This window comes from Phacochoerus africanus, chromosome 3 (genome assembly GCF_016906955.1).
Source record: "Phacochoerus africanus isolate WHEZ1 chromosome 3, ROS_Pafr_v1, whole genome shotgun sequence".
Taxonomy (NCBI): Eukaryota; Metazoa; Chordata; class Mammalia; order Artiodactyla; family Suidae; genus Phacochoerus; species Phacochoerus africanus.
In genome coordinates this window covers 176,714,228-176,742,060 of record NC_062546.1, presented here as the reverse complement: position 1 = coordinate 176,742,060, position 27,833 = coordinate 176,714,228, and the positions used below count along the sequence as shown (strand labels likewise).

General features: G+C 42.8%; 1 protein-coding gene across 2 annotated transcripts in view; it reads left to right on the top strand.

Annotated features, from left to right (window-relative positions):
* Positions 1 to 1,514: 1,514 nt before the first annotated feature.
* The window catches only part of PLEKHM3 (pleckstrin homology domain containing M3), a 191,312-nt gene continuing 164,993 nt past the window's right edge, over positions 1,515 to 27,833 (top strand). Inside the window, exons 1-2 of one of the 2 annotated variants that reach the window (XM_047773365.1) lie at positions 1,515 to 1,816; positions 26,621 to 27,561. In XM_047773365.1, coding sequence (XP_047629321.1) covers positions 26,940 to 27,561 — 622 coding nt within the window. In that variant the 5' untranslated portion in view covers positions 1,515 to 1,816; positions 26,621 to 26,939. Of the gene's footprint in view, positions 2,001 to 26,620; positions 27,562 to 27,833 lie in introns of both variants that reach the window. The other variant, XM_047773366.1, reaches the window with a different exon arrangement.

The window sequence follows — 27,833 nt, the reverse complement described above, 5'->3', positions numbered from 1 at the left end:
CAATCAGAGCCACAGCAACGCGGGATCCAAGCCACATCTGCAACCTACACCACAGCTCATGGCAATGCCAGATCCTTAACCCACTGAGCAAGGGCAGGGACCGAACCCGCAACCTCATGGTTCCTAGTTGGATTCGTTAACCACTGCGCCACGATGGGAACTCCATCTTTCTTCAGTCTTAAAACTGGGCAAGTGCAAAACTTATAGGCTTGCGGGGTGCAGCCCAACAATGGGTATGTGATCCAGGAATCTGCATTTTTAACAAGCACCTGAGAGTCTTGACGGTCAAAATGTGGCATCACCTGGGAGTCCACTAAAGCTTCAAAGGCCCCCACTACAGACCTCTTGAATCATGACCTGCATTTTAACAGGATTCCCGAACATTAAGGTTTGAAAAGCACTGTTCTAGAAGATTCCGTTACATACTGAGCTTTGACAGTCAATGGTCTGGGAAGACTAATGAGTGAACAGATGAATTCCGCAAAACACGATGAGTGCATTGATAGAGGCACACGTGAGTTCCTCCTCCCATGCTTAAAAGGAGCAGGTTCCTCTCGGGGAGACAGGTGATGACACTTGCTTCTTAAAGGGCAAGAAGTTGGCCCAGCTAAAGGGATGAGGTAGGGGTGAAAGCTCTCATCAGGGGAAACCTCTTGTCAAAAGTCCTGAAGCAAAGAGAACACTGAAGCAAAGAGGAAGAAATGTATCTCAAATTGCAGTGTAAGCTTTGAAACAAACTTAAACATCAGCCAAAAGAGATGTTTTTAAAAATTCCGTGATTAAAGATTTTCTTACGAATCTTTAAAGGAGATTTTTTTTTTTTTTTTTTGCATTCAGTTCTTCATTCATTCATTCATTGAAACATATATAGCTTGCACGGAGCTTTGGGCCTATCATGTGGTCGGGAGTGAAACCAAAATTGTTCCTGCCCTCAGTTTATAGGTGAGGCTGGGGTCGGGGTGGAGAAGCCAGTAAAACAGGTAAGTAAAAACATGTGTGATTATAAATTGATCTACGTGTGTTACAAGAGAGAATAAAGTGGGGAACTTCAAGGAAGGTCTTCCAGCCTGACTGCCATATCCTGTTGCAATGCCTGTAAAAGTCACTGTGGGGTGAGTTGGGGTGTCTCATTAAGGACCACTCAGATCATACACACTCTTTGTTTTTCTGGGAATCTGAATGAGGGTTGAAGACCTGCACTCAAAACACTCTGCTTGCAATCTGCTGGCTACACCATGAAAGGGGAGTGAAAATTGACTTTTATCACAGCTCCAAACCTGAAATGTGAAGCAATCTCTAGGTCCTAAAAGTCCTATTTTCAGAAAGAACTTATCTGAGTAATTCTCTCAGACAAGGGAGATGCTGAAAACAAGACTGATCTCCAGTCTGTTCCAAATGAAATTTTGCAGTTGCAAACATCTATTTGGGCACTGGGAGGAGCAGAGAGGTGACTCTGGGGCACTAGCCATTGTTTTCAAAAATTGTGTGATGAAAACTGTGTGTAGGAAGACAAAGAGATAAGGAGCCCAGGAGGGTGCGGTCAGGCCCTTGCGGGTGCTAGGTCCCTGGGCAGGAAAATCTAGTCCTCGCCGACTGGAACCTTGTGTGTCCGGATCTCGCTTCCCGGGCTGCAGGAAGGAAGCATTTAAATGTGGGACCGCCAGAAGCGCTTGTAAACAGAGAGCCGGGCCGGGATGGTCGGTGGCCAAGCCGGCTTGTCACCGTGAGGAAGGCGGGCGGGCTGCCGAAGCCAAGCCCCAGCCAGGAGTAGGCTGCGGGCCACGCAGGTGAAGAGAGAGAAGCGGCCGGCGGCTGGGTGAGCATCTGCCTGCTTCTGTGCCGTCTGGCTGGCCATTGGGGGAAGGGTGTGGGGATGACAGCATTGTAAATATCCGAGACGCTCCCCGGGGTAGCGGTGATTTTGCTGTTTCTTCCATGCTTTGGTTTTTATTTCATCCTGGAAACTGCTGGAAACTGCACAACAGTGCAATGCATATCAGGTAAGGGGAGATGGTATGAGGCGTTGTCTGGTTTTTGTTTTTTAAATGAAACAGGTTTATAAGTAGAAATCAGTTGAAATAGATGATCCTGTTCTGTGCGTTTTTAGTGCTCTCCCCGCCCCCCCGGCGCTCCTGGGTCCTAGAAACCAAGCCTAAGCAGAGCTTTTACATTAAGCTGGCACTCCCAGGAATGATTTTTTCCTTCTGTTGACCTCGTTCATTTTTAGTATACAGTAAATGACTTTGTGGCTGATGACGAGCATGATTTGGCCTTCTATGAAAGGATTACTAAGCTTAAAGATAAGGAAATTTCAGACCTGCTTCTCAAAGTTATTAATGAGATATATAAATGAATGACAAATTGAGACTGGCCTAGATGCATAGCTTGAAAGCAGGACAGATTTGAATTTACTAGGTTAAACTGAGACTGAGCTATACTGTTGTAAACTTATTTGGAAGTTTTTATCCTCCTTGGAAAGGAGACATGTCTGGGGTTTTTTTTCTTTAATATTTTAAGTTTAATAGTCATAGTGAATTGCAATTTGCATTCATTCATATGATACTTCATTATAAAATACTATATATAAATTATAATCGGCACACCTTAAGATAAAGGCAATTTTTGTTTCATTAACTTCAGAAACATGCCTTAACCACAACTGGGTTAAAAGGTCAGTAGACATATCACCTTGGTAACATAAAGTTTTAGTTAGTAGAATATTAAGTTATTATTAGTTTTGCTTTTTAGGGCCACACCTGTGGCAGTAGAATATTAAGTTAAATTGCACATAGAGAAGTGTTTTATAATCATGCACATGAAGGAAATCATATTAATGCCTGATGAGTTTGTCTTTACAGTGATTATTTTCATAGTGTAATGGTTCATAGCAAGAACCATAAAGCCATTCTGAGTTTGAATTCCTGCTTGGCTACTTCTTATTATGTAATCCTGGGCAGTTTATATGCTGTGTTTCTTAATCTGTAGAATGGGAATAGTATTATTGGTCTCATGGAGTTGTTATGAGGATTGAATGAGTTAATGGGTTTAAAGTTCTTAGGATAACATATGTAATGTCATGTTATACGTGTTTGTTAATAAATACATAAAATAAAAATATACCTGTGTTGAAAGTAAAGTGGTGTTTGCCTGAAGTTGGAGGAGGGGAGAAATGGAGAGTTGTTAAATAGATATAGAGTTTCATTTTTGCAAGATGAAGAGTTCTAGAGATTCGTTGCATGACAATGTAAATGTGCTTAACAGTACTGAACAGTACACTTGGAAATGGTTAAGAGGAGTTCCTGTTGTGGCTCGGCGGGTTAAGTACCATCTATCCCTGGCCTCGCTCAGTGGGTTAAGCATCCAGTGTTGTTACAAGCTGTGGCGTAGGTTTTAGACATGACTCAAATCTGGTGTGGCTGTGGTGCAGGCCGGCAGCTGCAGCTCTGATTTAACCCCTGGCCTGGGAACTTCCATATGGAACAGGTGCGGCTAGAAAAAACAAAACAAAACAAAACAAAAACACCGAAAAAGATTGATAGTACATTTGACATAATGTGTATTTTCCCACAACTAAAAAAAAAAATACCAGTGTTAACAAAGTTATATACAGTCATCCCTCATTATACAAGGGGGATTGGGTCCAAGATCCTTTCGGATACTGAAATGCAGGACTGCTCAAGTCCCTAATATAGTGCTTGCAGATAAACTATGCACATTCTCTGGCATAATTTAAATACTCTCTAGATTACTTTTAATACCTAATACAGTGTAAATTCTATGTAAATAGTTGTAAATTTAGTGTAAATGATATGTTAATAGTTGCCTGGTACCCAGCAAATTCAGATTTTGCTTGTAGCAGCTTTCTGGAATTTTTTTCTCCAAATATTTTCAATCAGAGTTTGGTTGAGTTTGTGGTTGTGGAATCCAAGGGTACAGAGGGCAGACTGTATTCAGAATCTTTTTTTTTTTTTTTTTTTTTGCTTTTGTCTTTTTTAGGGCCAAACCCATGGCAGATGGAGGTTCCCAGGCTTGGGGTCTAATGGGAGCTGTAGCTGCTGGCCTACGTCACAGCCAGAGCAACGCCTGATCCGAGCCATGTCTGAGACCTACACCACAGCTCACAGCGATGCTGGATCTTTAATCCACTGAGTGAGGCCAGGGATCGAACCCGCAACCTCATGGTTCCTATCAGATTCGTTTCTACTGCACCATGACGGGAACTCCTGTATTCAGAATCTGTATTAAATACAGCAGCCCCTTTATATTTGCCTTTACGGTTGTGAAAAATGCAACTTCTGGCAGTCATCAAGAAGATTCACTTATTTGATCATACAATTAAATGTCATAAAGAGCACAAACAAATAAGAAATAACACCTAAGACCCTATAACAGGCACAGCTCACAGTTCTGAAAATGCCACTCCACCAAGATTGCATGCCCCAATCCCTGGAACCTGTAAATATGATGAAATATCACTCCCTTGATCATGTTATGTTATGTGGCACAGTTGGATTTGAAATGGAGGAATTAGCTGGTGGGCCAGATCTAATCAAAGGTGCCCATAAAAGTGGAAAGTGGAGTTCTCGTCATGGTGCGTTGGAAACGAATCCAACTAGGATCCATGAGGTTGCGGGTTTGATCCCTGGCCTCCCTCAGTGGGTTAAGGATCCAGCATTGCCGTGAACTTTGGTATAGGTTGCAGATTAGGCTTGGATCCAGAGTTGCCGTGGCTATGGCCTAGGCTGGCAGCTGTAGCTCCTATTGGACCCCCTACCCTGGGAACCTCCATATGTCGGGGGTGCGACCCTAAAAAACCAAAAAAAAAAAGTGGAGAGTTTTCTCTGGCTGGGGAGAATCAGAGACATCCAAAGTCTGAGAAGAACTGAACATGCCCTTGCTGTTTTGAAGTTGGAGTGGACAACTGAGAGAGAGTGGGTGCAGCCTGGAGAAGTGCCAGAGGCTTAGAATTGCTGAGGGAGACCCAGCATGGAAAATGGAGTCTCAGACCTCAGGCCAACAAACTGAATGAGCTCAGAACTGGATTTCTTACCAGAGACTTTAGTTAAGACCCTAGTCTGGCCAGTGCCTGATTTCAGCCTTGTGAAAGAGAGCCTGAGCAGAGAACCCAGCCAACCCCACCCAGACTCCAACCTTCAGAATTGTGAAATAAGAATAGGTGTTGTTTTGGAGTTCCCTGGTGGCCTTGTGATTAAGGATTTGGCATTGTCACTGTTGTAGCTCAGATTCGATCTCAGGCCCAGAAACTTCTACATGCCATGAGCAGGACCAAAAAAAAGGTTGTTGTTTTAAGCTACTAAGTTTGTGGAAATTTGTTATACAGCAATAGAAAACTAGCAAGACAGGAATAGACTATCCATAGAAGAGAAAACTTAATAGCTAATAGACTGAAAATGTATTCTCTTTCCATTAATCAAAGAAGTGAAAATTGAAACAACATTAAGGGACCATTTTTCTAGCTCTAAAATTTTACATAGGTTTTTTTGTTTGTTTTTGCCTCCGTGGCATATGGAGGGTCCCACACTAGGGGTCGAATTGGAGCTACAGCAGCCAGTTTACACCACAGCCTCAGCAACCAGATCTGAGCCCCGACAGTAACCTACACTACAGCTCACGGCAATGCTGGACTCTTAAACCTACTGAGCAAGGCCAGGGATTGAACCTGCATCCTCATAGATACTAATCAGGTTCATAACCTGCTGAGCCACAATGGGAACTCCCTACATAGGTTTTTTAAAGATTCTGATTCTCCATATCTGCTAGTGTGCCATGGAGCAGACAGTCTCAGACACTGTGAGAGATGTGCAGATGTTATAACCTTTCTGAGAAGCTTGTTGGCTGAATGTATGAAAAGCCTCACTAATGTGTCCTCCCTTCAAGCAGTAGTTCCACTTCTAGCAATCTGTCCAAAGGAACTTAGGAGAAATATTTTAAAAGTTAATGTTCATAAGTGCTTCATATGGGTCTGGTTAAAAGTCAGATATTGGCAGTAGTCTAACTGCCCAATGAGAGGGGAACAGTTTAAATAAATTATGATGTTATCAAAAGATACGATGTTATACAGACTTAGAAGGATATTTATGAAGAATTTTAACAGTGGGGAAAGGTATTTATCAAGTTTTGCTAGGTGGGGGGAAAATAGGATGGAACATTATTTACAGTAAATTCAACTATGTTTACAAAAACAGATCTACCTGCATAAGGAAAGGGGCTGAAAGGGCCAAAATGGGGCAGTGCTTTTTTCCCTTTCGAGGATGAATAGGCATTATTTTCCCTTTTATACTTTTATGTATTTTTGAAATGTTGAACAATGAATATATAGTAGTTGTTTATAACCATAATAATCAATACATATTATTTTAAAAGCTGTTAAGACTCTGCACTGTGGGGAAGACAATGAATTTAAGACATTGTTCAGTTGAATAATGGAGAAAATTAAAATCCATAAAATAAACATGTGGCAGAAAAATGATTTTGTAAAGGAAGATTGTGAGATAGGAAATGTTAACTATGATTGGAAAGATTGAAAATAAAGTTGGATAACTTATTTCTCAATAAGGATAATCCTTCCTGGTGGAAGGATTGCTGAATATCACACTGAAATGAGAGGAAAAGGGGTCTCATGCTTGTGTTTTCATTAGAAATCTTTGTTTTCTCATGGATTGATGGGTTTTAGGCTGTGGGCTATAGACTAAATTTAATTACACAAAGTGGAAAACAACTATGATGAATATATAACCATTAGCAAAAAAAAAAAAAAAAAAGGGAAAAGTCACCTGGATGTTTTGACTAGGAAAACCAAACTGGATGTAGGCTGGTAACATCTGCATTAAAAAAAAAAACATCTAAAACTAATCTTTATTGAAAATTTATCGATTATTTATCAGATACTTGGTGTACTTTATTCTAGTTTAACCATATGTACAGCCTTCCCACAATACTTGAAGTCAAGTCATACATTTACATGTTTAAGAAGCAGGTATGGAGATGGATACTACTTTAGTTACGGGTTTCAGGAGACCTGATTTAATAGAAACCAGAAAAGGTTAGACCATTTGGGCGATTTTCCTTTTTTTTTCTTTCTTTCTCTTTTTTTTTTTTTTTTAGGGCAGCACCTTTGGCGTATGGAGGTTCCCAGGCTGTGTGTCAAATTGGAGCCACAGCTGCTGGCCTACACCACAGCCACAGCAATGCAGGATCCCAGCTGCATCTGCGACCTACACCATAGCTCATGGCAACACCAGATCCTTAACCCACTGCGATGCCAGAGATTGAACCCATATCCTCATGGATACTAGTTGGGTTTGTCACTGCTGAGCCATAACAGGAACTCCAGGGGCAGAATTTTTAGGATTCTCCATCTCTAGACAGTTTGCAGGAGCCCCAGACCACTGCTACTCCTTTTTTTCCCACCAGCTCCTTTTTCTACTTTCACTTTACTCTCTTTTCTCACACCTATAGCAAGGTAAGGAAAGTGTCTGTTGCCCCACTGGCTGCTTGCAAAATGCTCATTTTCTTCTTGGGAAATGTTAACTCTTTCAAAAAAAAAAAAAAAACCTTGTGGAGGGATATATAGCAAAGAATTGCTTTTTTTCTTTTTCCTTTTTCTTTTAGAGTGGATTTTGTATTTGGTTCATAAGTAGCTGAGCTGTAATCTAGCTTGGAGTTTCTGGTGTAAGCTAAGCTACATAACTCAGAGAACAGAGTACTGAGTGAGACCATGATAAAAAAGACTACCAGCCATAAACTCTGTGTTTGCTCTATTTCATTGGCTACTGTAGGTAATACCAGACAGACAATAAAAAGCACACATAATTCACCTTCATACTGACAACAAGGTAAGAAGTTTATTTGGCCCATGAATGTAATTACTGGTAATGGCAACGTGAGTTATTAGCAAAAACCAAAGTCAAAACATAGAGGCCATTGCATCGAGATGTCAGGCATGCTATTTTCATTAACATTTTGTTTGTTTTTCATACACTCATTAACTGTCAATTTGAGTTATATGTTTTAAATTGGATCCCCTGATTATATGCCACCTTTATGAATATGTTAGAGATTTATTTGTCAGTTATTGTCATTAGTGTAACCACTTTATAGTTCAGTACAAAGTAAAGCTGCCCTGTTCTGCATTATCCAGTCTATTTGTGGACATTCATCTTACTGGGAAATTGGTAAATATCAAATTCACCTTGTGGTCTATAGATGTGTAGTTATAAACATAGATTTTTCACAGAACAAGGAACGTATAAGTTAGAAAACACCAGAAATATAGCCAGCAGTTCTTATGCTCCAGGAAATTAGCTAAATGATCTCCCATGAACTTCCTAGAACAACTTTTCTTCTACCATCAGAGAATCATTGGTTTGTTGATTAAGCAAGTAGAAATTGAGCACCTGTTTTGTGCTGTGGCACATCTCTCTCTTGGAATACAGTCTTGAAGAAAACGGGCACAATCCTTGCCTTCATGAAGGGTACAGTCTAGTGGGGGAGACAGACAAGAAAATGGGCTATTTTTTACAGAGTGAAAGGCATTATAATTGAGGAAGTCAGTGTGCCGTGGAAACACATAAGGATGTCCAAAATGGACGTGGGTGGCCAGGGAAGATGTGAAACCTCAGCCAACACCTGAAGGCTGAATTAGAATTAGCCAAGTGGTGAGCCTGTGTGTTGGGGAGTAGGGTGTGGAGGTGATGGATATTTAAGAGCTCAGCCTGGGAGAGGAAGTGGACCTAAGCTCTTATAAGCCATGTTAAGGAGTGTGGGGTTTATTCAGACCATAAGAGGGTTTTAATTTTAGAAAGCCCTCTCTCGCCTCAGTGATTAGTGGAGGGAAAGACTGAAGAGGGGGCACTGGATGGTGGTGTCTGAACGAAGGCCATAAAGAAGAGAGGTGCATACATTTGGCATGCACATGACTTGCTGATTTGGAGTGACTTGTCGGGGAAGGAGCCAGCAGGGTCAAGGTTGACGATATCCTTCACGATATGGAGACTGCCAGGAGGAGGAGCAGGTTGAGGGGTCAGATAAGGAGTTTGGTTCTGAACACGGAGGAGCTAGAGGACATTGGAAAGGCAGTTGCACGCGTGGGTCTAGAGCTCAGGAGAATGGCCTGTTTCTCATCTGCCTCGTGGACTGCTGCTGAAGCCACAGTCACAAGAAGATTACCCAGGCAGAGGAGGAACTAAATACAAGGGTTGTGGGAAAAACAGAAGACTACCCACATTTATGATGTAGGCATGGGAAGGGGAGCTCGGAGAAGGGGCTGAAAGGAGCATCCAAAGATAAAGGAGAAATACTGGGAGATACTGCGTCATTGCGTTCATGAGAACAACGCAAAGGGTGGGTGCTCAGCGGGTCACATGCTGCTGCGAGGTCAGTCGGATGTGGAGTGAAAAGTCTCCTGGGTTTAATGACAGGGGAAATTGTTGGTGACCTCTGCCTGTGCAGGTTCACCTGGGGCAGAATCCCAGTGCTTCTGGGGGAAGAATGAATGTGTGGTGAGAAGCAAGAGTTAGAAAGTAAAAAAACCAAAAAACAAAAAACCCAAAGAACAAATTTCTTTAAGAAACTTGGAAGAGGATGGGAAGAGTGTCTGTAGAGGAGCTTGGGGGACAAGGGAGGGTGTTACTTATTTTTTCTTCTTTGAGAAGAGATACTCCTTTTGAATCCCCTTGCGTCTTTGCTCTGCAGAATCCCTCCACTCCCAAGACCCAGGAAACCTGATTCACAGCAGCTCATGCTGATTTGAGCAGTGTAGGAAGAACCCCGGAGTAAATTAAAACCTTATCTCAGAGCTTCCTAAACTCATTGCTGTCACCGCTTTCTCCGCTGGTTTGTTGGTTTGTAGTGGGAGAAGATCAGACAGAATGTGGTACCCTTTCCCTGGTAGCATACAGACAACCCCTGCCAGCATCCTGTGCCCTGCCTTTGCGTTCACAAAGCACCACCTTATGTCATTTGATTTACAGCCTTTAGAGAAAGTAGGGTGGGGAATCCTTATTTGACCTACATTGAAATACCTAAAATTCAGGTTCAAATGACTTGCCCAGAATCCCACATCTGGTAGGGATGCTTGAATGATTCAAACTCAGGTCTTTTGATTCCAGATCTTGTGGTCCAACAGTAATTGCCCTTCACTGAAAGGTAGGATATGCTGTGTCTGTTCTCACTGTGGTGTGGTCATATGAAACCTGGACATAACATCTTTTAGTACATTTAAGAAACAAGAATGCAGGTGGTGGGTCAGCCTTGTTATTTTGTTTGAATCCTATATACACTGATATTTGTCCCCCTATCCCACCCCACCAAAAAAAAAGTGAAGTTGGTTTTGGTAGGAGGCAGTTTATTTGGACATGCCTTAATAGTTAGAGCATGTTTGAATTATCTACAGTCAAATCTAATTTAAAAACATTTCTATTAATTCTTTTGACAGAAACACTTATTTGCAGTTTTTTTTTTTTTTAAAAGCAAACATTTTTACAACTGTTTCTATTTATTGGCTAAATGAAAAACGATGTCTTTGGAAACATTGGTAAAAGGTTTGGGCAATTAGGACTATATAAATATTTGCAAAAGCACTTGTTTGGCCTAAATGGAGTCACAGTTATTATACCTTTGCTGACATTCCAAGCAGTATGTCCAAGGTCACTGAGAGAATTGAGGTTAGCTATTTAGAGAACAGCCTTTTATTTTGTTTGTTCAGGCACCTCTCATCCACCATTCCCTTAGAGAATTTACAGTGACACAAATATTACAGAGGTGATTTTTTTTTTTGTAAACTAAGTCTAAACTATTTTCCTGAGTATAAAGAAGATATTTAACAATTAACTTTGAGTTGTAGGATTAACAAAGTTTTAAAAATAAATGTTGAAGTTGCTGATATTGGACATTAAAATTAAAAGCACCATGTGTGTAAAAATTCTAGCTATGTTATCTCAGGGTAATTAGTTTGCTATTAATTATCATACAGGAGGAAAGTACATTTTAGAGTCTTGATTTTACTGCCTTACTAGCCATATTACCTTGGACAAAGTAGTACATTTCTTTAAATCTCAATTTCCTTATCTGCAAAGTGGCAGCAGCAGCTTTCCAATAGGGTTGTGAGGATTTAACAGCATAATGAAGACAAAGGCCTTTACATAACGACTTCTTTAAGTACTCAACAAATCTTGGGGATGACTGTTAAATCTTGGTCTTGGCATAGGAATTGTAAGAATCTATTTTGTTTTTAAATGTTTCATTAAATACATTATTGCATATTTAACATATGTCCACCCACACTGAGGAGGCCTCTTTGGGGCATTTTTGAAGAGTTTAGTTTTGATGCAGGGCAACTATTTGAGTCCCAACTACTGTATGTCTATCATCCTAATATCAGATCAAAACAGCCAAAGAAATAGGGACCAATCAGAACTTCAGAATTCACCTTCAGGAGTTCCCATCGTGGTGCAGCAGAAAAGAATCCGACCAGGAACCATGAGGTTGTGGGTTGGATCCCTGGCCTCGCTCAGTGGGTTAAGGATCTGGCGTTTCCATGGCTGTGTCATAGGCCGGCGGCTGTAGCTCTGATTAGACCCCTAACCTGGAAACCTCCATATGGCTTGGGTGTGGCCCTAAAAAGACAAAAAAAAAAACCCAAAAAACAGAATTCACCTTCAGAATGTTTACATATTGCAGACTTGTTTTGTAAAAATCCGTTTTGTACTACTAATAGTAGTCCATAATAAAAGGAATTTAAACCCAGATTTGGGGATGAAAATCTAGTTCTTACTGTTCTTCCTCTTCATACTTTGTAAACTTTTCCTTGTCCCGCATGGTGGGCAGAGGGTTTTCTGGCCTTCGTATTGTGCAAAGTAAAACCACAAAGACTCGTCCTGTTATTTTGCCTTGCCTTGTCCTATCTTTGAGGGTCAAAGACAATGTTTTGTCTGCTTTTGGCAGCCTTGCTTATTTCCTGACAGAATTGGTAAGAGGCTGCTTGGTAGCCAACTGCGGTCAAGGTTGTCGTTGCAGATTATGTCCAAGAGGGAGGGAGCCATCATGGATGCAGCCCATCACCACTGGGTATGTTTGTCCATTCAAAAAAGAAGTGAGTCACCTTCTGCTTAAACCTTATCATGGGTCTAGTATTCTCTGGGTGCCTTTTAACAAAGACCACTGCTCACTTTTCAGCAGGTTCAAGTTTAGCCGGGAAAGAAAAAGATCAGTTAATTCTCATGTACATTCACTCTAACTGCCCAGAGGAACCAGTTTTGTGACTATGTTCTAACCCATAAGCTGGTGGTTGTTTTGAGGGTTAAAGTGGTGTTCTCCTTTCTGGTAATCGGCTGCCGTGACCTACGGAATTAAAGTCAACAGGAAGTGTGGCAAGGATTCATTTCTCATGACATCTCAGCCACTCAGCAAAGGCCTTCTTTTGGCATGAGATGATTCTAAGGGTGGAATAGACTTGGGCAGCTCACGAAGAAGCCCTCTGCACTTGTGCCTCCCATGTGTTATTTCACTTTGAGCTCTCTCCTTAAAGATGTTCCTGTAAGCTTCCAGCTTCATGCCAGAAGCAGCATCATTTCTAGAGTTACGATACATTTGTTTGTATATTTGTTTTCTTTGTCTTTGGTTTCTTTCAGCCGAAGTCATCTTTGTATACATGTTATTATGCCATTTATTTATGTTCTGTCATTTAAGGCTTTTTATTGTCCCTTGGTTAATAATGATTCTTTATGTTCCAGATATATAACACCTGTTATACACTGCTGTTAAGACACTTTTTTTTTTTTCTCTTTTTAGGGCTGCACCTGTGGCATATGGAAATTCCTGGGCTGGGGTAGAATCAGAGCTGCAGCTGCTGGCCTCCACCACAGCCATAGCAATGCCAGATCTGAGCCACGTCTGCGACCTACACCAAAGCTCACAGCACACTGGATCCCTAACCCACTGAGCAAGGCCATGGAATGAACCTGCATCCTCATGGGTACTAGTTGGGTTCTTAACCTGCTGAGCCACAGCAAGAACTCCCAAAGCACGTTTTATACTTGGTTTTACGTTGTTTCCCCACTAGCTATTAAGTTCCTTGAGGGCAGAAGCTGTGTTTTGTGTCCATAATATCATCTAATGTGGTGTTTGGGTCCCTCCTCTGTAAATACTTGCTGAGTATAAATGGTTGTGTGGTTAGGAATCAGCTAGCTTCTGATACGGATAGTAATGGTTTAGATTTTACAAAAATGAAAAATATTATCTTCATTTGTGCATTACTATTCCCTAATGGAGAGAGCATTGATGGAGACAAGCATTGGCAGGATTTCCATTTTGCAGATAAAAGGGGCAAGAAGTCCTGAGTCAGCCTGACTTGCTGGAGGTCATTCAGCTTAGAAGGCAGTGCTGGGACAGGAACACTTTCCTCGTGTCCAAAGTGTGTTCTTCCCATCGCGTCACCTCTGTCCCACCAAACTTAAAACTAGGTGGCTCATGGATTGAATTCAGCGTACTCACTCCTTATTTATGGTCCTTTTAGCATCAAGGCCCTGAGTGATGTAAGGTGATTTAAAGGGTAATTGAACTTGGACTCAATCATTAGGGATTCCAGGAACTTTTTCTTCTCCAGGGGCCTTCAGCTGACAAGAGATGAGTCATCCTGGTCTTTTCATTATCTTTAAAATAATCTTGCTACGTTACTATACCTCTGTCGTTGAAATTACTACACTTTTTTTTTTTAATCAAGAAGCTTATCAAGCGTTTTATGAACATATACCCTAAACCATCCTTTGAAGTTGATTATTTCAGTAGAGTCCAGTGGTTATATGAGCTGCTAACATCTTTAAATCTCAGGTTACTTCCCTAGCTTATGTGGGTGTCTTGCCTGTCTGGGTCTCAGGGTTCCTCCTTGAGGGTAGTAGCCACTACCTTCATTGTTGAGGTCTGTCACATATTCAGCCTAGGCCAGCTGGGTTAGCTTGGATGGCATCTCCATGTACTAGTCAGTTATTCCCTGTTGCAATTGGAGGCTGACTATGGCACACACAGTTTTTTTATGATGGAACTTTTCATCTTCTTTACATCAGTCTGGAATGAAGATAACTTGAGTTGTTCTTTTGTTTGTTTTTTTTAATCACTATTTTGTGCCATGGAGGTAAGGGGAAATGGAAAACATTGAGTCTGCATTGTTGACACCTAAGTAACTGAAGTTTATGTCTGTCTGCTTTGTTTCTAAAAGCAGGACGTTTTGGAACTTGGATGGTTTTAAGAAAATGGGCTTCCCAATTAGAAGCCTTGGCTTTCCAATCTAGTGGTTGACATGGGAGCATAGTAACATTATTGTTTTCAGGAGCACAGCAGTCAGAGATTTAAAGTGCATACTTATGTTTAGTTTGGTTTCTGGGAAAACATCTTGGGGCATCAAATGCCTCAGCGATTTTTGCAAGCAGCAAACAATAAGTGGAGAGTCATGCATTGAAAAATGCTTTAAGATGATTACCTGGGAGTATTTCAAAGGGAATGTGTCCTTTCTGGTATTAGAAAGAACTTGAGCTCTAAGTCATTGGAAAATTAGAGTATCCAAGCTACAGATTCAGAGTGGTTTGCAAAATAATTCCCAAATAGGTGCATTTGTTTCTATAAACGGTCTGACTGAGGTATTTGCTACCTGACCTTTGCCATTTTTTTTTTTTTTAATGGCCACACCCACGGCCTATGGAGGTTCCTCAGGCCGGGATCGAATCCAAGCTGCAGCTGCTATCTAGGCCACTACGCCACAGCTGTGGCAATACCATATCCTTAACCTACTGCACAGGGCCAGGGATTGAACTGAGCTGCCACAAAGATAATGCCAGATCCTTAACCTGCTGCACCACAGCAGGAACTCCTGCCATGTTATTTTTAAGTCTGGTTTCAGTAACTTGGAAGCTTTTTTCTAACCATGAAAAAAATTTAAAAGCTAAAGTCAACATAACATTTCGGAAAGTATGTCAGATTTTACCTAAATGAACTTATAGTGAATTCACATATACTTTTGTCCGAAAACCAGAATGATGTTTATATGCACAGACATAAATACTTTGAAAACAATGTACTCTTTTTGCAGTTGTTCATTCAGCCTGTATTTGCTGAGCACCATTGGCACTAGCCATAGTTTAAGCCCAGGAGGGTTGTAAAAATGAAATAAGGTAGAATCCCTGTTCTCAAATTGCTGGAAGTCCAGTAGGGTAGGTGTGTGACCTCAGGAAAGTTACTCATTATCTTTGCACTTTAGTTTCCTCATCTGTGAAAATGAGAATCACGGTACCACTTCACAGTTGAGGCTTGGAGAGATAAAGTACCAAGCAATGTACTGGGCACAAAATAGGCTTGTGATAGATTGTAATTATCATCATCATCCTCACTTCAGAAAGGACAGACAGCACGCAGTATCCGTTGTGGGGGTGGGACCGAAGGCATTCTGTGGACGTTTAAAGAAAGAGCAGATTGTTTAAGGATCAGGAATCAAAGAAAGCTTGTGGAAGAGGTGGCAGTTGAGCCTGAAGAATGGGTAGAATTTCAGTAGGTAGAGATGAGGAGACGGTAGCTTAGAGATAACTGTAAGCAAAGTTTTGGCATCAAGCCAGCCTAAAATCTGAGCAGCAGCATTCCAGTTTGGAGGGAAAGAATGTATTATGGAAAGGAAGGGGGGAGTTGGACAGGTAAGCTAGTCTAAGACTGTGAAAGGCCTGGAGTGGCAGGTGAGAGTTGGACCTCGTCATCAATGGGAGCTTCATTGAAGGACTTTATTTGCTCCTCCCTCCCCAGTACCTCAGCTAGCAGCCAACCCATAGTCAGCACTCTGCAAATAATTTTATTTGTTGATTTTTAGGGCCAAAGGTGTGGCATATGGAAGTTCCCAGGCTAGGGGTCGAATCGGAGCTACAGCTGCCGGCCTACACCAGATCTGAGCCGCATCTTGTGACCTACTCCAAAGCTCGAGGCAATGCCAGATCGTTAACCCACTGAGCGAGGCCAGGGATCTGACCTGTGTCCTCATGGATACTAATTGGGTTTGTTTCCGCTGAGCCACAATGGGAACGCCTCATCCAATAATTATTGAACGAATAAGTGATTTGTGTGACTTTAAACAAGCTAAGCTTCGTTTCTCCATAAGATAGGCCAGATAGAAATGTTCTACAAATAGCTGGGAGCACAGGACCAGAGTCAGGCCTGAGATTGGGGCTGAAGGTGGGAATTTGGGAGGTTTGAACTTGGAGGTAATTGTTGAGGCCACAGTGTGGCTAAATTGACCTGAGGAGGACACGCGGCTGTAGTCAGAGAAGAGAGTTGAAGCGATGCTCCTGTTTGATGAGGAGACCAGTGAGGAAAGGCGGAAGATGCAACTGAGAGGGAGAGGGTAGAAGTGAGAGGAAAACAGAAAGCGCGCAGCCTGTGAAACCGGGAGGGAAGGTTTGAGGAGGGGCTGCGGGACAGCCTCACAGACGGCAGTGCCTTGAAGGGCGTCAGTGGCTCTTGAGGAGGTCCCTGAACCTGGGGAAAGAGAGGTTCATTCAAGTGGGCTTTGTGCCAGGCTGTAAGGTAGCAGGGGCACAGCAGACTCTGGGACATTTCTTTTTCCTTCTCAGGGTTAGTATTTACTGCTGGTTGCTTCTTGAGCATATATTTGAACAGACAGTATGCTCAAACTGTATGTGTAATCTGATTCCAATTAAATATCAGATAAAACACACCAATGTATTTCTTTTCTGAGTCCTGAGATCATGACTGACGTGTATTTTCTTTTCCATGTCTGTCAGTATTTTCCAGAGTGTCTTTGAGTATTTATTACTTTTAGAACTGAGAAAAACACTATAACTTTTTTTTTGTCTCTTTACGGCCGCTCCTGTGGTATATGGAAGTTCCCAGGCTGGGGTTGAATCAGAGCTATAGCTGCTGGCCTACACCACTGCCAGATCTTTAACCCACTGAATGAGGCCGGGGATCAAACCCGCGCCCTCATGGATACTAGTCGGGTTCATTAACCACTGAGCCATAATGTGGACTCCCTAAAATTTTATTTATAAATGATATGTTCCAGAGTTCTCTTGTCATGCAGCAGGTTAAGGATCTGGCGTTGCAACAGCTCGAATTGTTGCTGTGGCGTGGGCTTAATACCTGGCCTACAAACTTCCGCATGCCACGGGCATGGCCAAATAAGCAAAAACCAACCAAACAAAAACCAGTAAATGGTATATTCCTTATGTGTTCCTTGGCAAAGCACTTCTCACTTATTGAACCTTAGAGGTAGCCATTTAGTGTTCCCTCCAGGCCTGTGAAGATGGGATTCCATCTGTGTTTGTAGCTGCCTTTCTCCTCTGAAAGGCCCCTGAACTCTCCATTTCCTCATCTGCTGTTTGTGGCTTGCCGGTGCTCCACAGCATGCTTACGCTGTCTCTATGACAAAGCACAGTGACAGAGCATAACCTCTCATAGCCTGATAGTCCAGAATCATCCTCTGACGAGGGTCAGACCCTCTTGTGGTGAAGCCTTTACATTAGGTAACTCTCAGAAAATTTCCAGTCAGCTATGACCTTAACCAAGGTGAAGAACATCTGAGAGCCACATGTACTGCCCCTTCTTCGAACTCCCCTTGGTTCTTGTGTTTGAAAATGGATTGGTGGGAACCCTTTATCCTAGGTGTCTTTAGCATTGCATTTTTAGCCATAGTCCAGCTGCTTCTAAAACTACACTGCCCCAGACACCCTCTCATCACTCATTACATTTTGAATACAAGCCATCTAGCCAAGTGGGAGGGAGTCAGCGCTTTTACCATCCAGCTTAGGGGAACATGGTATCTCTGTGTGGGCCAGGCTGGTATTATTACTCATATCTGCTTCTGCCTCTGTGTGGGAGGACTGCTGTATTCATCCTGCCTAATGAGCATATAAACAGCAGATTTCCTGGTTAGGAAATAGCAATGCACTGATTCTCCATCCTGTTACATTTCGATGCTTGCATGAAATTCTTTGGGTTGAGCTCTTACGACCACAGTGACAAATGGGCCTTAATTTCTCAATCTGTTACACAGGGGAAACAACTCTTTTTACAGAAAGGATAGTCTCTAAAAATAAGATAACATTTCTATACATCATTGACTTTGGCTGAAACGTAGGGTATTATAAATAGTTGGTTGCTGACTTTGCTGTTGTTGGGCTGACGTATCTTTCCAGGGAGGGACCAGGAGCTCTGGTCTCTGGTTGTTGGATGGGTGAGGTCCAGTGGAGGCCTCCATAATTATACAGAAGTTTACATTTTTTAAAGGCATCTTGGAACAGCTACTTAGTGAATGATCCACATGTGAAGCAGTTTGGTATTAGCAATGTTGTTGGATACAGGTAGCTGAGTAAGGCGCCCAGAGTTAAACGGTTTGCCAGAGGCCACCCAGTACGTGTGTGTGGTGGAGCCAGATTTAGAACACAGTTCTCATTAGCTCCTGATTTCCAGCTTTGTGTGGAGGCAACCACAGAGCAATTTCACTCAGTTCACTTTCATATTTTGGCCTATCTGCCTATATCGTTATTATTTTTCAAATTATTTAAGTTCAAAACCAAATGAGGAAAGCTAGTAAGAAGTGTTCATTTGAAGTTCCCTGGTGGCCTAGCGGGTTAAGGATCTGGCGTTGTCACTGCTTCGGTGTGAGTTTGATCCCTGGCCCGGCAATTTTTGTGTGCTGTAGACGCGGCTGACACAAAGTGTTCATTTACCGAAACTAAACGTGGCATTAGAGTCTTGTCACGAATTTGAAGGCTATACATCCCTAGGGAAAAGATAAATTCCAAAAGGAGAAAGGTTGGAAAATGGAGCCCCAGAGGATGAAGACGTAGAGATTACCTGGGAGGGACAGCAAGGCATCGGGCCGCTGTTCAAGCTCAGTGTGCAGAGTGAGGTCGAGGGACTGGATCGTTTCAGTACGAGGTGGCAAACCCGGGGTGCTGAGCACCTGAGCAGTTCAGGAGGCTTCTCAGCTTGGGCCAAACCACGGAGGAGTAAGACAGCAAGGTGAGTGTTGGTCAGCAATGACAAACCTGAGCGGTGCCTAGGTCCTGAAGGGTGACAAATGTCACGCAAAAGGGCTTCATTCAGTGCATATCTCTCTAGTGCCCTCTGTGTGTGTGCCAGCTATTCTAAGCACTTGGGATACAGTCATGAACAAAATGAGCATCAGTTCCTCCCCTCGAGGAGCTTACATTGTAGTGGGGAGAGCAGAACACTAAACATTGAAGCTTAACCTGAGCACGAGCCCGTCATGCTGACAGTATCTCCTCTTGTTACGACATGATGAGAATGGCACTTGACCTCTGTAGTTTTTCTCCCCAAAACATATAACCCTAGTCTCCTCATGAGAAGACATCAGGCAACTCCCTCAACCAATGAGGGACAGCCTGTAAAACGCTCAGCAGACTCTGCAACACTGTCAAAGGCATCGAGTAAGTAAAGTCTGAGAAACTGTCATAGCCAAGAGGAGCCTAAAAAGACCTGACCGTTAAATGTCATGCGGTGTCCTGGAACAGGAGAAGGATATGAAGGGAAAATCCGCGAAATCCAAACTAAGTGTGAACAAAGTATGAATTTTAACAAAAATGTATCGATATTGGTTCTTCATCTGTGACAAATGTATCACATTAATGCAAGATGTTTTATGGAGGAAACTGGGTGTGGGGTGTATGGAAACTCATTGCACTATCTTTGTAATAATTCTGCAAATCTCAAACTGTTCGAAAGTTAGAAGCTTATTTTTAAAAAATTATTTTAATAGAAAAGAAGAAAGGGGTTCAGAAGTCCAGGGCCGGATAGGCCTCATTGAGAAGGTGCCATGAAAGGTCACATAAAGTCGACTGAGTTGGTATCAGCCAACCACTGGGGGAACAGCCAGTGCACAGACCCTGAGGCGAGCACAGGTCTGCAAGGTGGAGAACCAGCAGGGAGAGTAGGAGGGCATAGAGGAAGTGTGATGGAGCCATCAGATGTGGGCTTTTAAGCCGTTGTTATTCAGGTACTATGTGCTGGGAACCCTGTCATGCATTCTTATTTAATTCTCTAAACTGTTTTAGAAGGAAAGAATGAACTTGATTGTGCAGATGAGAAAACTGAGATTAGAAGGTGAAGTAACTTCCTGAAGTCCTGTTGCTGGTAACTGGTGAAGCTGCTGTTCCTTTCTTCCTCCAAGGCCTAAACTTGTCACTCCTGACCTCTGCCTCCTCTCCTCAGGAGGCTGGACTAGGTTTTCTAGGCCAAGAATTGGGGAACTGCAGCCCACTGGAAAATTAGGCCCTCTGCTTGCTTTTTGTTTGTTTGTTTACAAATTTTTTTTTTTTCTTTTTAGGGCCACACTTGTGGCATATGGAAGTTCCCAGGCTAGGGGTTGAATCGGGGCTGCAGCTGTGGGCTGACACCACAGCCACCGCAACGCCAGATCTGAGCCATGCCTGTGACCTACATCACAGCTCATGGCAACGCCGGATCCTTAACCCACTGAGCGAGGCCAGGGATCAAACCTGTGTCCTCATGGATACTAGTCGAGTTCATAACCCACTTGGCCACAATGAGAACTCCTGTTTATTTGTTTTAAATTGTGGTGAAAAACACATATAAAATTTACCATCTTATTCATTTCAAGGTTAGCAGTGTTTATATTCATGTTGCTGTGAAACAGATCTCCAGAACTTTTCATCTTACAAATCTAAAACTTGTACCCATTAAATCATACCTCCCTTCCCGCAGCCCCTGGTTACCCCCATTCTGTGTTTTGTTTCCATGAATAGGATTACGTAATATACATTGACTCACACAGTATTTGTCTTTTTTTTTGGCTGTCCCCACGGCATGCAGAAGTTCCCAGGCCAGGGATTGAACCCACGCCACAGCAGTGACGATGCTGGATACTTAACCCACTGAGCCACCAAGCAACTCATGTCTTTTTCTAACTGGCTTATTAGTATGATGTCCTTGAGGTTGATCCATGTTGTAGCACGTGACAGAATTTCCTCCCTCAGGCTGAATAATATTCCATTGTATGGGAGTTCCCAGTGTGGCTCAGCAGGTTAAGGACCTGATGTTGTCTCTGTGAGGATGTGGGTTTGATCCCTGGCCGTGCTTAGTGGGTTAAGGATCCAGTGACGTTGCTGCAAGCTGTGGTATAAGTTGCAGATGCAGCTCTGATCTGGTGTTGCTGTGGCTTTGGTGTAGGCCTCAATTGCAGCTCCAATTTGACCCCTGACCTGGGAACTTCCATATGCTGCAAGTGTGGCTATTTAAAAAAAAAAAAAAAAAAGTATGGATATACTACATTTTGGTTATCTGCCTGATTTGTAAATAAAGTTTTATCAGAACAGACAAGTCCATTCATTTCCATACTGTCAGTGGCTGCTTTCTCCCTACAGTCATAGAATTAAGTAGTTGCAAAAGTGACTGTATGGCCCACGAAACCTACACCATTTATCTCTGGCTCTTTATAGAAAATGTTTGCCAAACCCTGTTCTACTGGGGCGACTCTGAAGGGTTAAGAGAGGTGATGAGGAGGCTGCATTAGGAAGAAGACAAGAGGCAGGAGGACCTGCTGACTTTGTTGGGGACTTGGGACATGGGACTTGCCCTCAAGAAGGAGAAAGGACATTTTACAAAGTGATGTTTTAGCTATTCAGGGAAGGGGGGAGGTGCAAAAGGACTGAGTCCTCAGGAAAGACTTGCTAGGAGGTTGGGATTTGGGATGGGATGGATGGGATCCAGCAGGACGTGGAGGAGCACATCAGCCTTCTCACCACACCTTAATAGGTAAGACACTGAGGCATTTAGAGCTGTATCTAAATAGTAAGTGTTCCACTAGAATATAAGGTCCACAGGGCAGGATTTAAGTCTGTCTTGTTCACTGTCACATCACCAGTGCCTAGAACAAAGTAGCTGCTTCAGTAAATATTTATGGAATGCATAAATCACTGCAACTCCCACATTCTTTTTAGCTATCTCTGCTGTGCAAATACGGGCAAAGGCCTGGATCTCTCACATTGATCTATTAGTTCATTTATTACACTAAAGAGTAAAAAAAAATTTTTTTTGCAGTCGGTAAAGCAGCAGCTCTCTTGTTTATTGATAGACATAATCATAACGTGGTGAAAGGGCTGTAAGTCACAAGTACTGACAACAAAGGGAAAAGGGGAAAAATGTATGATTCTAAAGATAGCCATTCAAAAATGATTCAGTCATTTATTGGAGTTCCCTGGTAGTGCGGTGTGTTAAGGATCTGGCGTTGTCACTGCTATGGCTTGAGTCACTGCCAGGGCACAGGTTCAATTCCTGGCCCTGGAACTTTTGCATGCCATGGGTGCAGCCCCCAGAAGTGATTCATTCACTTATTCAACAAACATTTATTGAACTGCAGCTGTGTTTGGTGGTACAAACACAGGTGAGCAAAATTGAGAGTTCCTGAGGGGATATGGACATCGAAACTGTAATTACAAATGTGATATGTGCAGCTTTGAGAAATGCCAGTGCCCTTCTGAACCAAGGCCCTCCCGTCCTTTAAGGCTTTAACCTAGTCTGAGACAGCAGAGAATTCTTCCCTGTGGAAATGATGAGTCCTGATTTTTGTTTGCTGTGTGAAACTACTCCCAGGATTAGTGTCTTAAAATAGTGTGTTATCTCCAGTGGTTCTGGGCTAATTGGACTCATTGGAAAATTCTCCCTTGTGATCACTTATGATACTTACTGGGGCTGGAATCATCGGAAAGCTCAACTGGGCTGTCCTTCAAGATGGCGTCTTCCCTACTCCTGTCTCATACTCGCTGTGTAACTGGGGTAAGATTCCCTGACCCAGCCCCACTCCACCCCAAGTCTTCTGGGGACTTCTATTCTAGGAATTTCACTATTGGTGTCTGGTGCCTCCATGCTCTAATGTGTGGCCTCTTCCTCCAGTGGAGTAGCCTGGACTTTCGATGTAATCGGCCTAAAGCTCCAAGAGATAGGAAGCAGAAGCTGCCAGGCCAGTTAAGGGCTGTGCCTCCAATGGGCATAGCCTCATTTCTGCCACACTCGAGATCAAAACCTCACAAGCCTTACTCAGATTCGAGGAAGTGGAAAAATAAACTCCCTTCTTGATGAGGGAGTAGCAAGTTCTCACTGCAGACAGGCATGTGGGACAGAAGATACTGTTGTGGCCATCTCTAGAGAGTACAGGTGTGTCCCAGGATGTTCGGTTGGACCCTAAAGGACAATAAGACATTGGATGGGCAGAGGCGTCCAAGAGCCAGTGACCCCTCCAGCACTGGGAACAGCATGTGGGCAGGCCTGCAGAGCCAAAAGGAGGATCTGAAAGGCCTGTGGGACTGAGTGGGGGATGAAGAGAGGAAGAAATGCTGGGGCGCACAGTGAAGAGTAGACCCTTTTAGAATATGGTTTTGATGGGAAAATGTGTATTTATATCAGAAAGCAAAGAGAAGAGCTGCGTAAGTTCCAGATAGAAGCAATGGAAAGCACTAATGGTGAAATTCCTAGAATGGGAAGTGCAGAGTAGCCCAGAGGACTTGGGGTGGAGTGGGGGTGGTGGGTCAGAGAACAGTCACCCCAATTACATAGCTAAGATGAGACAGGGTTAGGATTTGAACCTAGATCTCACTCTAAATCCACCAAATTGCTTGCTGTCACTCCACTAGATAGCTTGCCACATTGCCTGTGGAAAGTCATTTTATGTAATAATTTGAAAATCCCTTGTTCACCAAAAAGTGATTTACTCTTCCTAATTTATTCTGAGCCCTCCAGGCAAACATCTTCTAAATTTTCACCTTTCTTTCTTTCCTTCCTTCCTTCCTTCTACCCGCCTGCCCACCATAGGGTCTTGATGTAACATCTCAGTTCACAGACCAGGGAATGAACCCAAGCTGCAGCAGTGAAAGCACCGAGTCCTAACCATGAGGCCACCAGGGAACTCCCATCTAAGTTTTCTAGGCTCAACTCAAAGGGCACTTCTTTTTGAAGACTTTCTTAATCTCTCTCTCATCTTTGCTGACAAGTGACCACACTCCCTCCTTCCCCCATCAAATCTACTTTCATCCTCTCTCAAGGCAGTTTTTTGAACTTATTTTCTTAGGCTCAGCATGATAGACTGTGAGCCTCTTTAGGGCAAAAGCTGAATCTTATTCACCCTTTCATCTTCAGTGTCTTGTATCTGTTGTGACCTTCATGAGTGATGAGTGGATAGATAGAAGAGTGGTTTCCAGAATCCCTTGTTAAATAGCATTGAAATGCTTCTAAAGTTGAATTGTTACTGCTCTTAATGAGATTTAAGTGAGTCAATGCATACAGAAGTGTCCATGGGACCTCTTACTCTCTCTGGGCTCAATGTCCCCTTCTGTGAAAGGTTGAACCCTGACTATCTCAGGTCCCTTCCTTGTCTCATAGTCTATGATTTTAGAATGAGTTGGGATGGAGAATTCCAGAAGCCAGCAGTACTGGCCATCCCTGGTTGTATGTTTCTAACCAGCTTGTGAATGTATGTGTTCCTAAACATTTTGATCTTAAAAGAAAAAAAGAAAGAATCACTTTGAAGGTGTTTACTCTCTATAGTGTGATTACAGACTGAATTTTAAGCACTGGATAAGGAAAGAAATACTCAAAGTCCTAGATGAATAGCTTAGTGCTCGGCACCTTGGTGCCTCTTCCATAAGTGGGAAATGTAACCTTTGTTTATTATGTTCGTTTGAAATTTGAGTAAAGAACTAAAAGTTTTAAGGTACATTATGCATTACTTTTTCTTAGCTTCTGGTGTACAAGATAAAACTGAAAAATCTCAAATTTCAAAATGACAGGGGTAGTGAAATTCTGCTATGAGATTCAGAAGACCCCAGGCTTAGCTGTAGCCTATTTGCAGCTAGAAAAATACAACTGATTTTATCTCTAAAAATCTTTGCCTTGCTTCATGAATGCTAACATAATAAATGTCAAAATATAACAAGTAGACAAATTCACAGTCATTCTCACTTTGTAAGAGGTAAGCCATGGAGCTCCTGTGAACAGCAAACCTTCTAGATACATTTAAAATAACGGGCTGTGGAGTTCCCGTCATGGCGCAGTGGTTAATGAATCCGACTAGGAACCGTGAGGTTGCGGGTTTGGTCCCTGCCCTTGCTCAGTGGGTTAAGGATCCGGCGTTGCCGTGAGCTGTGGTGTAGGTTGCAGACTCGGCTCAGATCCCACGTTGTTGTGGCTGTGGTGTAGGCCGGCAGCTACAGCTCTGATTAGACCCCTAGCCTGGGAACCTCCGTATGCCACGGGAGTGGCCCAAGAAATAGCAAAAAAGACAAAAATAAAATAAAATAAAATAAAATAAAATAAAATAACGGGCTGTATATACTAGTTTTACTTATACATATTAATTAACGGAGATTGGTGCTATTGCTTTAAATGTAATGATTTACTGGCCTAAGTACTAAAAATGATTTTAGTGAACCATAGAAACTATGCAGTTTTAAAAAAGAAAGCACATTTATGTACCTTTGCAGCAACTTGCAAAAGTGTTGCAAATTGTCTAGTTTTACCTACTTGTAAGTAATTGAGAAAAAAAAGCCCTTACCTAGCTGTTTTGTTTGTTCATTTTTTGGTAAAAATACAAAGGTGTATGTCGAAAACATGAAATGTGGCCAGTGTGACTGAGGAACTTTATTTGATTTTTAATAAATTTAAATTTAAGTGGCTGTATATGACTAGTGTCTACTATATTGGACAGCATCATTGTCAAGGTCTGCTCTTGTTTGGCCTGGCTTTGGAGATCTAGCATTTCCCAGAGGGTGTGGCTAGTGTTAGGATTCTCTCTGCCCAGCCTCAAGGCCGGACCTATTCCTAGGCCAATCCTCAAAGCCTCAGGGAGCCTGAAGCCTTTTTGCAAGGTGACTGGAGGAATGGTGAAGTTTGGAGACATCATTAGGCATTATTGAACCTGGGAAGCACAGCACAGTAACATTCAGGTCAATAAAAAGGCTGCTGCTCAGAGTTCCCTGATGGCTCAGTGGCTTAAGGATCTAGCGTTGTCACTACTTTGGCTCAGGTTGCTGCCGTGGCATGGGTTTGATCTCGGGCTCGGGATCATCTGTATGTCGCAGGCACAGCTAAACAAATGAAGGGGAGGCTGAGAAGTTCTCCCTCACTACTTACCCCTGTTGCCTTTGAGCCCAACAAACCATCAGTACTTTCAAGGTTTATGAAAGAACTCAGGCATTTCTGCCTTTCAGACGGATTATGACATAGGCCCAGTCACAGAATTCCCAGTCTCTTTTGCCTACTATTTTTATTTTAGGTCAGTGTATCACAGAGATTTGCCAGGCCAGTCTTTTCACAGATGCTCTCAAAGGCGTCTCTGTGTGAGTAAAAGCTTTTGACCTTAATTCCCCTTATCAAGATTCCCCCATTGCTCTGTGAAAGCGCTAATACAAAGTAGTGACGTGTGCTCCTGACAATGGCACTTCCCTGTAAGATGTTGTCCACTTTTGGGCATGACTGCCATGGAAGAGATGTAAAGATGAGGATGTATTTGGGCAGATTCCTGTATATACAATACAGTGAACCATGGGCCAACGTTGTCCTGTCTATTTTCTTTCAGAAAATCGAAGATGGCCGTGGCATTGCTTTGACAAGCACTTCCTGTTGTCTTTACAGAGGACTCACTGAAGAATAATCTCAAAGGAATGTCTGTGTCCCAGTACCTTTGCCGATGACTGTTACCATCTAGCAAATGCTTTTAATGTCCCAGAAAACATCAGCCACCCTAGTGCTTGGCCTGCTCTGAGCAGCCGAATGAAAGTTCCTTCCAGTTATTTCCAGAACTCTGTTGCCCAAAGCACTTTTCTTCCTTGGGTGAATGTTCATCAAGCCCTTTCCTGAACCAGCGTAGGAGGCTTAGGCCTCTTGGAGCCCATGACATGGAAGCTTTGGAAGTGGATGATATCAGCCCAGCCTTGGAAGTTACTGAGGAATTCTTTAGCACTTTCGACAGTAAGCTAGAAAAGGCTGTGCAGCACGCGGAGGTTTATGGGATTCAGGAGGTCCCGGAACTGGTGGGGCATGAGGTACTCGGTAACATAGACAATGGTGCTATCAGAAATGTCTCCTCCCTAGGAAGGGGGGCTGTGATTTGGGACCACTGCAAGAGCAGGCTCTTAGAAACCAAAGCTCAAAATGTCTTCCCTGCCAAAGAACAGTTTACGGTCCAGAAAGGGACAACCCCAGATAATCTGTCCTGGATGGAACAAAAGGAAGCTTCAACCTTTAATTTCTTCAACATCTGTCAGCGTCGAAAGGACAGGCCTCGTTCTGTGAATGACTTGTTGGATGAGACCTCAACCTTTAAGCCCGGGCATGCTCGATCAAGGTCAGATATTACCCAGGTGGACTGGAGGGTGGGCCTCAAAACCACACCTCTGCAGCAGCAGCAGCAGCAGCAGCAGCAGCAGCAACAACCATCCCTTCTGGGTTCTCACTTCACGAGGCCATCTTTTCTGTTGCCCTCATCAAACAAGGTAGAAGATGCTCAAGGAAACACAGGTATGTTTCTACAGCTGACTGCCAGTGAATTGTAGTTGTTTTCCTTTGTCTCTTGCATTTAACTCTTGGGAGTCTTACTCTCCACTCTCCGAGTCTGGCTTTGCCTACTTGAGCCCGCTCTCCCGTTTACTTTCACACTTCACTCACCTCAGGTCCACGGTCCTGTGATGGTCCTGGTGGGTATTGAGTGAAAAGATGACCATGGTTAATTCTCCCTTCCTAGTCTTATGTATTAGATCCCTCTCATAATTAATGTACTTTCCTTTGAACAT